The 12,657-nt window shown below is 42.2% G+C and overlaps 1 protein-coding gene across 2 annotated transcripts; it reads right to left on the reverse strand.

Annotated features, from left to right (window-relative positions):
* Positions 1-261: 261 nt before the first annotated feature.
* On the reverse strand, positions 262-10,182 carry mapk14a (mitogen-activated protein kinase 14a). Of its 2 annotated transcripts, none has more exons than XM_047040245.1 (12): positions 9,782-10,182; positions 7,810-7,939; positions 7,520-7,578; positions 5,706-5,817; positions 5,490-5,519; positions 5,098-5,145; positions 4,817-4,931; positions 4,615-4,686; positions 3,069-3,148; positions 2,210-2,288; positions 1,893-2,066; positions 262-1,760 (listed from the first exon to the last, which is right to left on the reverse strand). In XM_047040245.1, exons 1-12 carry the CDS (start codon positions 9,898-9,900, stop codon positions 1,696-1,698), a joined length of 1,083 nt encoding a protein of 360 aa, XP_046896201.1. In that variant the 5' UTR covers positions 9,901-10,182; the 3' UTR covers positions 262-1,695. The 2 variants fall into 2 exon arrangements, with proteins under 2 accessions (XP_046896201.1, XP_046896200.1); XM_047040244.1 differs by lacking the exon at positions 3,069-3,148 and adding an exon at positions 3,603-3,682.
* Positions 10,183-12,657: the final 2,475 nt, after the last annotated feature.

Genomic DNA, 12,657 nt, shown 5'->3' on the forward strand with positions numbered 1-12,657 from the left:
CTACATCTGACTACCCTTTGTCTACAGGCTACAGTGCAATAAAACTTGAGAAAACATGCAATGAACAAACGTAACTGATGATAAAGTCTTATTAAATCTAGTGTCTCATTAAATCCATAGATTGTGATTGAAAAATCGTTTTAACACATGTAGACGTGAAACTGAAACATTCCTGGACACATACTGTAACTGCATATACACATTATACATAAATCTTCCAGATGTGTTACGAATTCTGAATATAAGACAATATACACTTCCTTAAAAATAACTGTCTTTATTTCTTTATAAACAAAGGCGTGATGATATTAGTTAAACTGCTGGACTGTAGTATTCAGATATGGGGATGAAAGACACAATACCATACCTTCAGATTATAAATACCTCAACAAAGTATAAATACATCTAATTCCCTCATTCTTTTAGTCATTTCTGTAATATTTTTATGAGCATTGTTTTAGCATAATATTTCAAATTCCTGTAAACACACAACTCACTCTCACACAGACACACGCAAACAAACACAAGATGTACATGCTGATAAAGTGATTGCTTAATGGAATAATAAACCACAGTCGTAAAAGATTCTAAAATAAACTATGGAACAGATATTTACATACATTTGATTCAATTTTGTAAGTTAAACCAACAAATAAACGCTTTCCCTATTTCAGCGCCAGGTTAATTGGCACCTAAAGTCACATACCATCATGGGTCAGACATCTCCATCTAATTTTAAATAATAACTGGTTAGTCATTGGACTATCACCCATCTATTTAGACAAAAGCCCTTGCAAGAGCAGTTTCCTAAAACATCTCTGATGAAGCACGTGAGATGAGATAGAAACTGGAAGCTAAAAAATGAACAAATAAGAAAATATCTACCAGATTACACCACGATGGTTGAGTTTAATGAATAATGTCTGGTTTCCAACCCTAACCATAAGCACTACATCTTATGGTCAAGCAGCAGACCAAAACAATTTCATGAAGGATGAGGTTGTGTATACCCTATACCATATTTATTCTCACTGATTAAAAATGCCCTATAATTTGGTTAAGTTTTCACAGTATTGTAAAAGCCTTGAAGATATCCCTAAATATCCTTAAAAATCCTAATATCCTATGGGCCATTTTGTGACAACCTGTGACACCAGGCTATGATTGACAGATTGGCAGTGTGAGAAACAGTGAATGACAAAGCATTACTCCATCGCTATTCAATCCTAAATTCATAGGCATAATAGCACAGCTATATATTTCCCCCAGGACGTTTCAGCATATTTTTTGAGTGTCACAGTGATAAGTCAGAACTCGCATAAAAACCTCTTTAGAATACAAAACGACTTAAAACAGACAAAAACAGAAGCGTGACTTATTCCAGCAATGAACCAAGGATAGTGGTTGGTTTTGACATGCTTCAGTGTCATTCAAAACATACCATTCATACAAATAATCAGGATTTGTTGACAGTGACAAGCTTCGAGAAGTCTTTTCTTTACCTTAAAAATCGTTTTGGAACTACTACATCAAAATAGTGGGAGAAGAATGCAAGCTTGCCAGATAAAAAATATTGACTATGGTAGGCACTCAAATGATATAGTTTTCCCAAAGGGTCATGTGATACTTATGCAGATCCCTTCAGCTGTTACAGAGTTGTGGGACAGGGGGTGTGCTCTGTGTAGTCAGCGGCTCTCATGATTCCATGTCGTCCCCAAACAATGGAGCCTCAAAACTGACCAGTTCCTCATAAGTTAACCCTGTAAAAAGACATGGAAATGGGAGATAAATGTGATAATGGCACAGTGCATAAAATATCTACAGAACACAATGTTGCACAACTACAAAATGTGTTTAGAGCTTTGTCATCTCCAAATCTCTGTAGCACCTACGTTTCCATTCCTCAATCTCAAGCTCGCGACTCTCGAAACTCTGGTCATACGGTTCAGCCTCCGGTTCATCGTCCGGGTCATGGTACTGAGCGAAGTAGGGATGAGCCAGAGCCTCGGCTGCTGTGATGCGCTTATCAGTGTCCAGAACCAGCATCTTCTCCAACAGGTCCACCGCTACAGCCAGAGCAACATTATAGGCCCAGGAAGATACATCAGGCCACTGACACTGAGAATGATTATGACCACTGACGCAACTCTAAAATCTTTCGCCCATATAGGGATCTGTCTTTCTCAGGCTTATTGCACGTCTGTCCTACCTTGTGGATTGGCTCCTATAAACACATCAGCAAAATTCCTCTTGGGCATTTGTGGTAAAGAGTTGATGTAATTCCTAGCCTGTGGAGAGAAATGTTTTTATTAAACTCAGTCACTGCCAAAGGCAACCTGCTGCCCACATAATATAACCTTGATCTACCCATCCAGCCTACATTAGTGTTTTTCTCTTGATTATTAGACACAAGGAAACAACAGAAGTTCATTCAGGGAGCATGTGAATACGAGAATACTTACTCAGCCACTTAAGCACTGTCACTTGATTACAAAAGATGAGTGCATCAAATTGACAGTGCAGCAGAAAGATTTTGGCAGCAAATTCAGTAAATGAGCACAAAGCCAGTGAAAGGAGGAGAGGGGGGGGGGGAAAAGTTCTCAACTTATTTTTAGGTGTAGTAATGATCGAGTTACTTGTTAAAAAATGTACGCGTAAACTCCTGAGAGTTAGTGTGTTGTGTGAGGCATATTGATGCTCTGCACTGCTTTAGCAAGCAAAATGTTATGAGCCGGTAAAGGTTGCCACTGTCACTCACATGCAGCAGGCAGGTTTCATTTGAATTTGTAGGCGAGACATAAAACTTCTCGGCTGGTTGTCAGCGAACATTCTGTTCCTTTTGGTCAACTAAAGGACACTGGATTAAGGAGACTTGCCATCAATGTTGTTCACGAGGCGGCTAAGCCTAACAGCCAAGATCATTGCCAACTCCTGGATTTATAAAAAGTTCAATAAAAAAAATGTAAATACATCTTTACATTCTTGGCTCTAGGCTTGGTCGAACTTTTTTCCGAGAGCCCGGTCCTGTTCTGGACTACAGAAGGGTTTGTTGTGTGGGTCCTGCTCACCTCGTGGCTGGGCATCCTGCTTATTAGAGACACCGGGGGCGTTCCTGTCAGCCGCATTATCTGCTGAAGCTGGTTTATATCTACGGAGGCGCATGTCAAGGGGGATACAGCGGTAAGGTAGAGATGGTAGCAGCTGGAACCAGTGTGGTGGCCAGAACCTTGACCTCTACGAGAGCAGCCCAATGTTTGAAGTGTGAGGTAAGAGTGAGGGAAGCGTAAGAGGGCAAGGGATGAGAGGAGAGTTAGGCAGCAGGCAGAAACAGGCGATTAAGGCTTGGTGTGTGAGGAAGGAAGGGAAACTTCAGTTAGTGAGGAAGAAAAAGTCAGTAAGAAGTTAATGAGTAATCAGTCTCAGCACGTAACACATGAACGTCTAGGAAATGTCAATCAATAGGGGACTAAATCAGTAACTAGATTTTGCATATGCAGGGAGAGAGAGTAAATGCATACTGATGCATACCAAACCAGTCTTTTCTTTGGGTTGCAAATTTAGAACACAGGACTTGGTAGTGCATATGTGAACTATGAACTCACAGACTCTGAAGAAATTTTCATCAAGAGTTCAGGCCCTGGGGTTCCGACGAGCAGCATGATAAGCTTCAATTGATCAATGTCTACCAGACCACGGTAAAGGAACAGGAACTGGACGCAGACGTGGAGTCATCAGCCGGCACTGACCGGTTAGTACACAACCTCCCTCTCTAGAACACCAAAACTGGTTTTTCTATGTTTATCAACATTGTAATTTATGAGATCCTAATACATTACTTTATTAATAGTTAACTTCCACTGGTATTTTAAGGTGCATGCACTACTCTGGATGGTCAATATCAACAGGATTGTGCACAGTCAGACAACTGCCAAGTGCCATCTAGTGCGTAGATGAGAAACATGGACGCTGAGACAGTTTGCTAATGGAAAACCAGGCCAGAATTGACCCTTCCTTAAAAAGCGGTTGGTGTGACAACCATGGCAGGCAGGCAGGCATGAAGACAAACAGCAAATGGGAGCCAGCACACATTCAGCAGGAACAGAGATTTGATGTCCATAAACAGACGTATAGGTGTGTAGCGAGGGAAGACTGCCGCCAACGTGCTGCAACAAAGGACTTCCTTAGTGTGGAGAAATTATAAGCAGCTGTGGCATGTAGAAAAGTCTGGAAACGGTGCGTGACAAGAACAAGAACTATCAATCAATGCAGACACACTTGAGAGGACTCTACAGCTTCATAAAAAAAACATGCTAGAGGGTAAGAAAGGAGTATAAGAAGGATTAGTGGCACAAAAAGGTAGGACCAAGGACGAGACAGAAGTTAGGAAAAATACACAAGCAAAGACATGGCTCAGAACGCACAAACACGGACAACCATTTTCTGCTACTCAACCTGCAAAAGAAGCCGAAAGCACAACAAAAGCCGGCACGGCTGTCAACTGGTGTGCTCTGGCGCCATGAGTCACCAACCACCCATGTAAATGAACACCTTCAATTATTTAGGTCAAGTCGAGGACTCATATCATGACTAATCAAGACAGCGATGAAAGGATACGGTCAGTGCCAGGAAACAGAGTTCGTCCAGTAAGGAGTTCCGCCATTATGCACCCCACAGACCAGATGTCAACTGAAGAGTAAGTAGGACAACAACATGAGTATCAAAACTTAAACAGAAGCTATTTCAGTGCATGACAGAAGACTTGAACTCCAAAGTAACTTGAAGGGGAGAGTTTGTGAGCAGCCGTTGTGGTCTTCACCTGTCATGTTGTAGTGCATCCAGTTGAGCATGATCTCAGGAGCGCGGTACCAGCGCGTCGCCACGTAGCCCGTCATCTCATCGTCTGTGTGGCGCGCCAGCCCAAAGTCCAGGATCTGCCCAGGTTACGGAGAGACATCATCAGGTGATGCTGACAGGTGAACCATCAAGACGGCTAATACATGGATCACTCTTGATCACTTGGCCTAAAAGTCTGTTCGCCCTGAGCTTCAAGCCAAGGTGAATCTGTGGTTAGCTTAATATAGGGGGGGTGTGACTGACCTTGAGTTCACAGTCTTCGTTCACAGCCAGATTACTTGGTTTCAGGTCCTGGATGGTGTACAAGATTGATGATATTAATCTCCTAATGGTCACATCTCTATTCAAACATCAACGTATTTAACCAGCGCTGACTGGTTCAAGATAAATATGCGCTTTGATTTAGCCTTTGGGTAAAAAAGCTACACAGTGCGAGTCAGTGTGAGATATAAAGTCACTGTTTATCGTTTTTCTTCCTTTTCCTTTTTATTGTGTTTGCACAAGGCGAGCCCTAGCCAGGCAAGGTTGAAGCGCCGTTAAACCAACACAAGGACGCACTGTGTGTACTACAGAGCAGAATGGATGACTGGTCTCTGTCCTGACTGAATCACAGCCACATCAAACAAGGGACTTACTCTGTGAATGATGTCTGCCGAGTGGATGTACTGAGAGGGAAGAGCGGGGGGGAGAGAGAGAGACAGACATAGAGAAAAAAAGGACAGAAAAGATTATTAGATTTAGGTAAAATCATTGATTGATCAGAAATGTATTTATGGGACCAGTTCAACAGTTCCCTGTAACTGAACTGCAGGTTCTGTAATTGTGCTGTGCATCATGTCAAGATGTGCCACCTTAAGTCCCCGGAGAATTTGGTATATTAGGAACTGGACATGGTCGTCTGTCAGTTTCTGACACTTGACAATGTTGTTAAGGTCCGCGCCCATCAGGTGAGTCACCAGGTAGCTGAAAAACACATAGTAGAAAGACCATTTGAAAGAGACTGAGGTTATGACCTCACTTCAAAACACAACAACAAGGCATTGGACACACACAAAAACTTGGAAATGCATCCTCTAGGTCCTTATGTCAGAGAATATGATAAGTGATATGATTTCTGTTGTGTCATGCCACCTTGATCACGATTATGGAAAGGTACAGTGCCAAGAAAAGGCCTTGGGAATGGGATTTGGTAGTTGTGCCAGAACATTTCTGCAGCCACCATCATCTTTTAGATTCCAACCACATCAGCTGTCCCAAAGCACAACAAGTTCCACATTTGGGAACACAAACACAAAAACGTGTGTGTGCAAGACGCTCACAAAACGACACAGCTAAAAAGCTGGTGGGTGTCTGGGCAATCCTGAGGCCATCTTCAGTGAAGGTGAATACTAGCACAGAATAATCATCACTGTCACAGTTCCAGACATTCAGAATGGGAACATTGGTGAGGTATGAAAAAAAACATTAGTGGGAAGAAACAAATTATTTAAATAAATACATTATTGTCTTGCCCACCATTGCATATCCAGGTCATTGCTGTCCCATATTACATGGTTGAGAGTCAGCTCAGGTACCCTGCTCATATGTCCAAGCACCCTAGGCTTTCAGTGGGCCTAGCACTCCACAAATGGAATGTCATTAGACCTAAACCCACACGCACAAAGATAAGTGGTCTTAATGGAGCTGCATCAGTGGACAATACAAATCAAATAACCTTGGCAGTTTATGAAACCTCTACGGTTGTCATGTACTTCAGAGGGAAAGGGGGGAGAGGGGAGGCAGTAGGCCAAGTGGTTAGCAAGTCAGAGGTAACGCCTATCTCATGACTAGACAAAGGCTCATCGACTTTTTTTCACGCAGTAAAGTGAATGCTTGAAATAGCATCCGGTTAAGCTTGGGCTTGTACTTCCTGTCTCTGGTCAGAACGACTGACACCAAATACAAATACACGACACTGGGCAGGGTTGAAAGAAGAAACATTAATAAAATATATTAATAGTGGGTTCCCTCATCAGTCTTGATCCACGGATACTCACAATCCCTTTTCTTGTCCTTCTCCCTCCTCTTCCTATAGAAACAGGAGTAGAGGTGGAGCTATGGACTTCCCCTTGTGTGTCATGCTATCATTGCTGATGGAAAGGGGGGGCATCACTATATTAATATCATGTGGTTTTCCTGGACAGAGCTGAGATCCGTTTCTAAGCTGGCGTGGGCACAGAGATGGAGCAAGTGAAAACAGCTGCTCTGCTGAATGTTTTATTGAGAGCAAGAGGGCAGCAGAGCATTTGAAAGGCAATAGATCAGGATTCCTGATTCTCTCCCTCTGGATCTGTGTGACCAGGTATGACCTCCACTCTCCACAGTGTTCATCTGGGGGCAGTGGGGCAATTTGAGAGCACAAGTGGGGGGGGGGGGGGGTCATTTCAAAACTCAAAACAGACTTAGCTTGGTGCAGAACTAATAGTAACTATCAAAGGACACTCCTCACCAAAGAAAGATTCTTCAACTAGCCCCAGTGAAAAAGTCATTACGTGAAAGAAAATGCCAGCATTCAATCTGCAGGCCAGTCTCCAGGGGCTTGCCTAGCCTTGCATGGCAATCCTGAACAACAAGCAGCTACTGCCATTGCTGTGGTGGATTATTCATGTCAAGCGAGTTTACTCACACATCATTGAACTCCTCCAGACTTGTGGCAGGTGTAAAGACATCAAGAAGCCCGATCACCTATGACAAAGACAAGTCGCTGGACAAGTAAATAATGCACAGACTAGAGCGGTTTAGTGGCTACTGCTTGGTTTAAGCATGAGCTGTCATGCCCTATGTCCTAGGTGAAACAGTGCATCGCTGGTACAGTTGCATATTTTGTTACTCCCTGCAGCTTTTTAAAAGAGGAAGATGATTAAATGTGCGTATCTAAACTGATGTGGTGCTCGTGTGTGTGAGAAAGGAACTCACGTTCTCGTGTTTCATGTGCTTCAGCAGTCGTAACTCTCTGTAAGTTCTCTTGGCGTGGATGATGGACTGGAAAGGCCGAGAAAGTTTCTTCACCGCTATCTTCATACCCGTCTTGTCATCGTACGACGAGCTGCCACAGACACAGAACAATCGGCATGTTATAGCTTTGTCTCCAGCTGCAATTTAATGATGGCTTGGCTAACATTACCCCTTTAACAATGAACAATATCAATCTTGGCATGTCTGAATGGGAATCATTTCCATGCATCAATATGTCACAAGCATTAACTTAGACTTTAGAAATTATGCAAGGTTGTCATCTTACTATAAATGCAGTAGTGTGTGTGTGTGTGTTTTGTGTGTCTGTGGCTCGGTTATCTCCAGAACCGTGCAATGTATAAAGTTAAAATGTGGCAGGTGTATTTCATGCTCTGGACCCAAGGACATGCAGTGAAGTTGAGCGGTTTGCAAGAAACACATACTGAAGTGTTTGCCGGCAACAGGCACTGCAACACTATTCCAGATTTAAACTAATTTTGTCTGTCATTAATTACTTTAAAAAGTCTCACAAAAGGGCTGAGTGCGCAGTTAAAACCATATCAAGTGCTGAATTGAAGGAAAAATAGGAACATCAGCAGAAAATGTCTTCTCTCAGCAAACATAGGTAGGACCTGCAGATCTACTGGTGACAGACTGAGAACTCTCTCTCTCTCTCTCACTCTCTCACTCTCTCACTCTCTCACTCTCTCACTTCCTCTTCTTGTGTCTGAGCTAACCACAGTCAGAATGGATAGATGCCTGCCAAAGTCATTACAGGAGTACACACAGAAGCAATAGTGAGCTCTAGAAATGTTGTAAGGACTCCAAATTCTGTGTTTTATGATTAGAGTAAATAAAATAAAAATCAATCAATGTTATCTGTGCGATAATAAAACAACCTTTAGATTAAATGTTCCTAAATTCCACAACAATTGAAGTTAGGGATGGAAAGATATCACAATTGGCCATTTTAGCTAAATATATACTGTCCTAATAGTCGTTATATATGCGTCTACCGGTCTTTCATTCAGTACACATTTGACCCAATTGTAATCTAACCTGCATCAGATATCCTACTGCTTAGCAACAGTGCAGCTGTCTTCTTTGGGCTGCAAAACAAACATCTGGTGAGAAAAACAACCCTGCCGAGTCCAGCCATGCGGACATGTCCGATTGTCATGTCACAACATGAACTGTCAAGACTGCAGTTTGAGGCTTCACTTTAGTTTCTCTAAAGAACTCAAAACATTTTTTTTTTTAAGTTATTAAGTGATTCTGACAGGGACAAAACAACAAAATATGACTTCCTCCTGTGGGAATTTAGCGAAACGGAACACTGCAATCTTGAAGTAAAATTACGACATCTCTTCAACCTTTCAAACCTAGACATGAGTAATTTAAAAAGCACATCATGATCAATGTACAACCGTTTATAAATCCTATAGTAGCTGGAGGAATGCTAGTTGATCAATGCGCTTCGAAAGTAGGCCTATTATAACTACAGTGTAATATTCATATCTCCTTTCACCATCAATGTAACTAGCTAGCGTTACTAGTAACCAAACTACAGTAAACGCAGTTTGCAGACGGGCGCATTTTCCAAATTACTTAGACAAAGCTGCCAGTCTACAAAACTATAACTGTCAGGCATTAGATTCACGTTTTCCAATTAAACGTCCATGCATAGTTCCAGTACTTGTACTTCCAGTACAAGTTTAAGTTTAACTAATCATTCATCAATCATTTTAGCTTAAGTGTTCCTTGCAATCGCTTATGCTGCAAATTAGAGATCGTGGCCCTCGGCGAGGTGGCTAGCAGGCTAGTACTACTCTAATCTAGGTCCGTAGAGCTAACCTTAGCATCGATGCAGGCCTCTCTCCTAAATGAATGCGGTCGGTGCCTATAGTTTACGTACGCAGACTGGGCTACTTACCAAACCGATCCGTAGGCCCCAGAACCGACAGGGGACAGGCTCTGGTACCGTTCAGGAACCTCCCAAGTAGCCTTGTTGACCTCCTGTCTATAGAACTTGGGTCTTTCTCTTTGCGACATTCCTGCAGAACTCTCACTGAAACCAAGTTGTGACTTCTGCTTTTTCTTAGTCAAGGGTGGTTGCCTAGATTCCTGGAATTTAAGTAAATGTGCGCCCCAGTCTAGAAAGAATCTTAAAACTTCAGATACAAATGAGAATGTATCCCTGAATCGAGGATCCTTTACCAGCAAAGTGCAACCAGTCTTTATTTTAGCAGTTCTGGAAAAAGTCGAGTCAGTAGGCGCTCCTTGCGTGCAGCTTCTGGTATTTCGCTACCAGTGGTTCTCATTAGGTCGACATGTTTTGCTTGCCGGTGTTCGCCAAAACCACAGAAAATAGTTCGGAGCGGCAGTACACAAATTCTGTAACGTGTAAAGAGGTTCAAATACATACAGATTGAACCATAAACTGAAATCGGCAGTCGTGTTTCATCAAAGCTGTAGTGCAGCTAGAATATTTCACGCATGCTATTTTTCCTTGTTGTAGATTAAATACAATTTCCCCACCCGATCAACAGCCGGCAGTCCATGAGCACCAAAACGAATGGACTCTCACATGTCGCGAGACCGGTTCTAACTCTCGAAGGGTAATAAAATACAGTAGGCCCGTAGAAATTACCCCCGCAGCCCCCACACCGCGGGGGCTGCAGATGGTCAGACAGACCGCCGAGCCCGCAGGTAGCTAACTGTAGCATAGCTCTGATCCTGCTACGCGGACTGGTGTTATTGATGGGCCGTCAATGTAATTTTCCAAGCTAAACCTGATCAAAACATCTCAGAAGCTCCATGTCACAACAGAAGCTGTCAGGTCTGGCCATCCTAAGCATAAAGAATACATGTACACGCGCTTACATGTAAAGAGCGTGGTTAAAGACTTTGCACAAAGATTTGCTCATGAATGTCAGCAGCATTTTGAGAGTGGGGGGTCTGGGGATTTCTCCCCTATAATTTGTTTAAAGATGTAGATGCAATTTCCCGCATTCTGGTGCATTTACCACAACTATTTACCATAGTTGTTATAAATATACTGAGGACATAAAAATATTTTGAAAACTAAACTTCCCAATAAGCTATGCCATGGGACATCTTCAACTACCTGTCACCTTTCAGCACTCACCTCAGCAACAGACCTGTCTCCAATGCCCCTGCATGCTGCCCTTGCCTCTGACTCACTCTCAACAACCGAGGCTATATCAGGAGACATGGAGATGCATTGAGCATTCTTTCATATTGATCATTGAAATAAGCTTAATGTAGATTGTTCATATGAAGATTTCTGAGATGTAAATCATGTTATCAGCATATCAAATTCACAATTGGTATAGGTTTAGTGGCCTAACAATTATGTGGGCTACATCCAAAAATTAGCATCTCCCTAAAGCATGACTGGACAGTTCAGAAATTGTCAAACGTGTGTTCAAACCTGTAGTCTTTTCCACAGATCACATCCTTAGGGTATAAGCTTTCAGAGGATATATGGTTTTAATGGTTGAATCAGTTTTGCCTTCATGTTACAGACTAACATGTAGCAATGAAATTCTGCTAATTGCCAAAATTACAAGTTGAGCAACCTTGTTTAATTTGGAAGACAATTCTGAAATAAAGGTTACTTTTTCCTTCTTTTTTTCAGTCGTTAGAAAAACTAGCATGTTAGCTAAGGTTAACTCCAGATTAGGTCACGGTCGTTATGGCAATATAAAAAAACACCAGCAATTTATTTTACATTTAGATTTTTACATTTATTCATTTAGCAGACACTTTTATCCAAAGCGACTTCCAAGAGACAGCTTTACAAAGTGCATAGGTCACTGATAATAACAACAAGATGGCCCCAAAACATTGCAAGTGAGCCAAAACATGAAGCACATATTGTGAACAACCAAAATAAGTGCCAAAGGAACCAAGTTGTAATTAAACAACATGAACCGCTCGCTATAAGTGCAAGTGTACCTGTGGAAAAACAAGCAACCATAAAAACAATATAACACAGCGAGTAGAAACATTTTACTCAGTTACCACTAACCACAAGAGCAACAAGTCTTTAAGCAAGAGTCATTGTGATCCTTGAGGAAACTAACATCGGGTCAAGCAAACCATTCCTAAGTACCGTTGTACAAGTGCGTTTGAGCCTTTTCTTGAAGGTGGAGAGACAGTCAGTGTCTCTGATGGAGGTGGGGAGTTGATTCCACCACTGGGGGGCCAGACAGAAGAAGAGCTTGTGTTGAGACCGGGCGATATTGAGGGGTGGAACCACCTGGCGGTTGTCTGAAGAAGACCGTAGGTGGTGGGTGGGGGTGTAATGCTGCAGGAGAGACTTTTGTAGCTACTCGGAAAAAACTTCCTTGTCATCTCTTTCTGCCTGAAACAGACGCCTAGGTCTGAACACGGCCAAAAGCACAACATATTTCAGACCCAGATTAAGAAATCAACAAATACTGTTCCACTTGTAATGGGTAAATAAAGTAGTATAGGCCTACATGGTATTGCCTAGTGCTAGATGTAAGTAAAAAGCTTGCTCATCTAGCAAGCTATAATTATAATGTTTGCAGAAGGATCTTTGTGACTTAACTAATGCTATTATAGTCAGAGAATGTCTCATAAGGGTGCTTTGGCCACTGAAGGGAAAACTTGGGCAACTCTGACTTACTTTCCTCTTCCTCGAAGAAAACCTCCTTATGTCCATCTCCTCTGTGGAACAGTCATGTCTGAAGTGCTAGCTGCAAGTGCAATGCGTCGATCAATGAGTATGGGAGTTGAATCTGGGTGCGTGATGCTGTT

Source organism: Hypomesus transpacificus, chromosome 18, assembly GCF_021917145.1.
Source record: "Hypomesus transpacificus isolate Combined female chromosome 18, fHypTra1, whole genome shotgun sequence".
NCBI classification, from domain to species: Eukaryota; Metazoa; Chordata; class Actinopteri; order Osmeriformes; family Osmeridae; genus Hypomesus; species Hypomesus transpacificus.

What these genes read in the sequence shown, in the direction of transcription:
- mapk14a (XM_047040245.1), bottom strand. Translation starts at nt 9,900, where the DNA reads ATGTCGCAAAGAGAAAGACCCAAGTTCTATAGACAGGAGGTCAACAAG. An exon ending in AGCACATGAAACACGAGAAC is followed by an intron (nt 7,579 to 7,809) that starts GTGAGTTCCTTT and finishes TCTTTGTCATAG; the next exon opens with GTGATCGGGCTTCTTGATGT. An exon ending in TGAGATTGAGGAATGGAAAC is followed by an intron (nt 1,761 to 1,892) that starts GTAGGTGCTACA and finishes GTCTTTTTACAG; the next exon opens with GGTTAACTTATGAGGAACTG.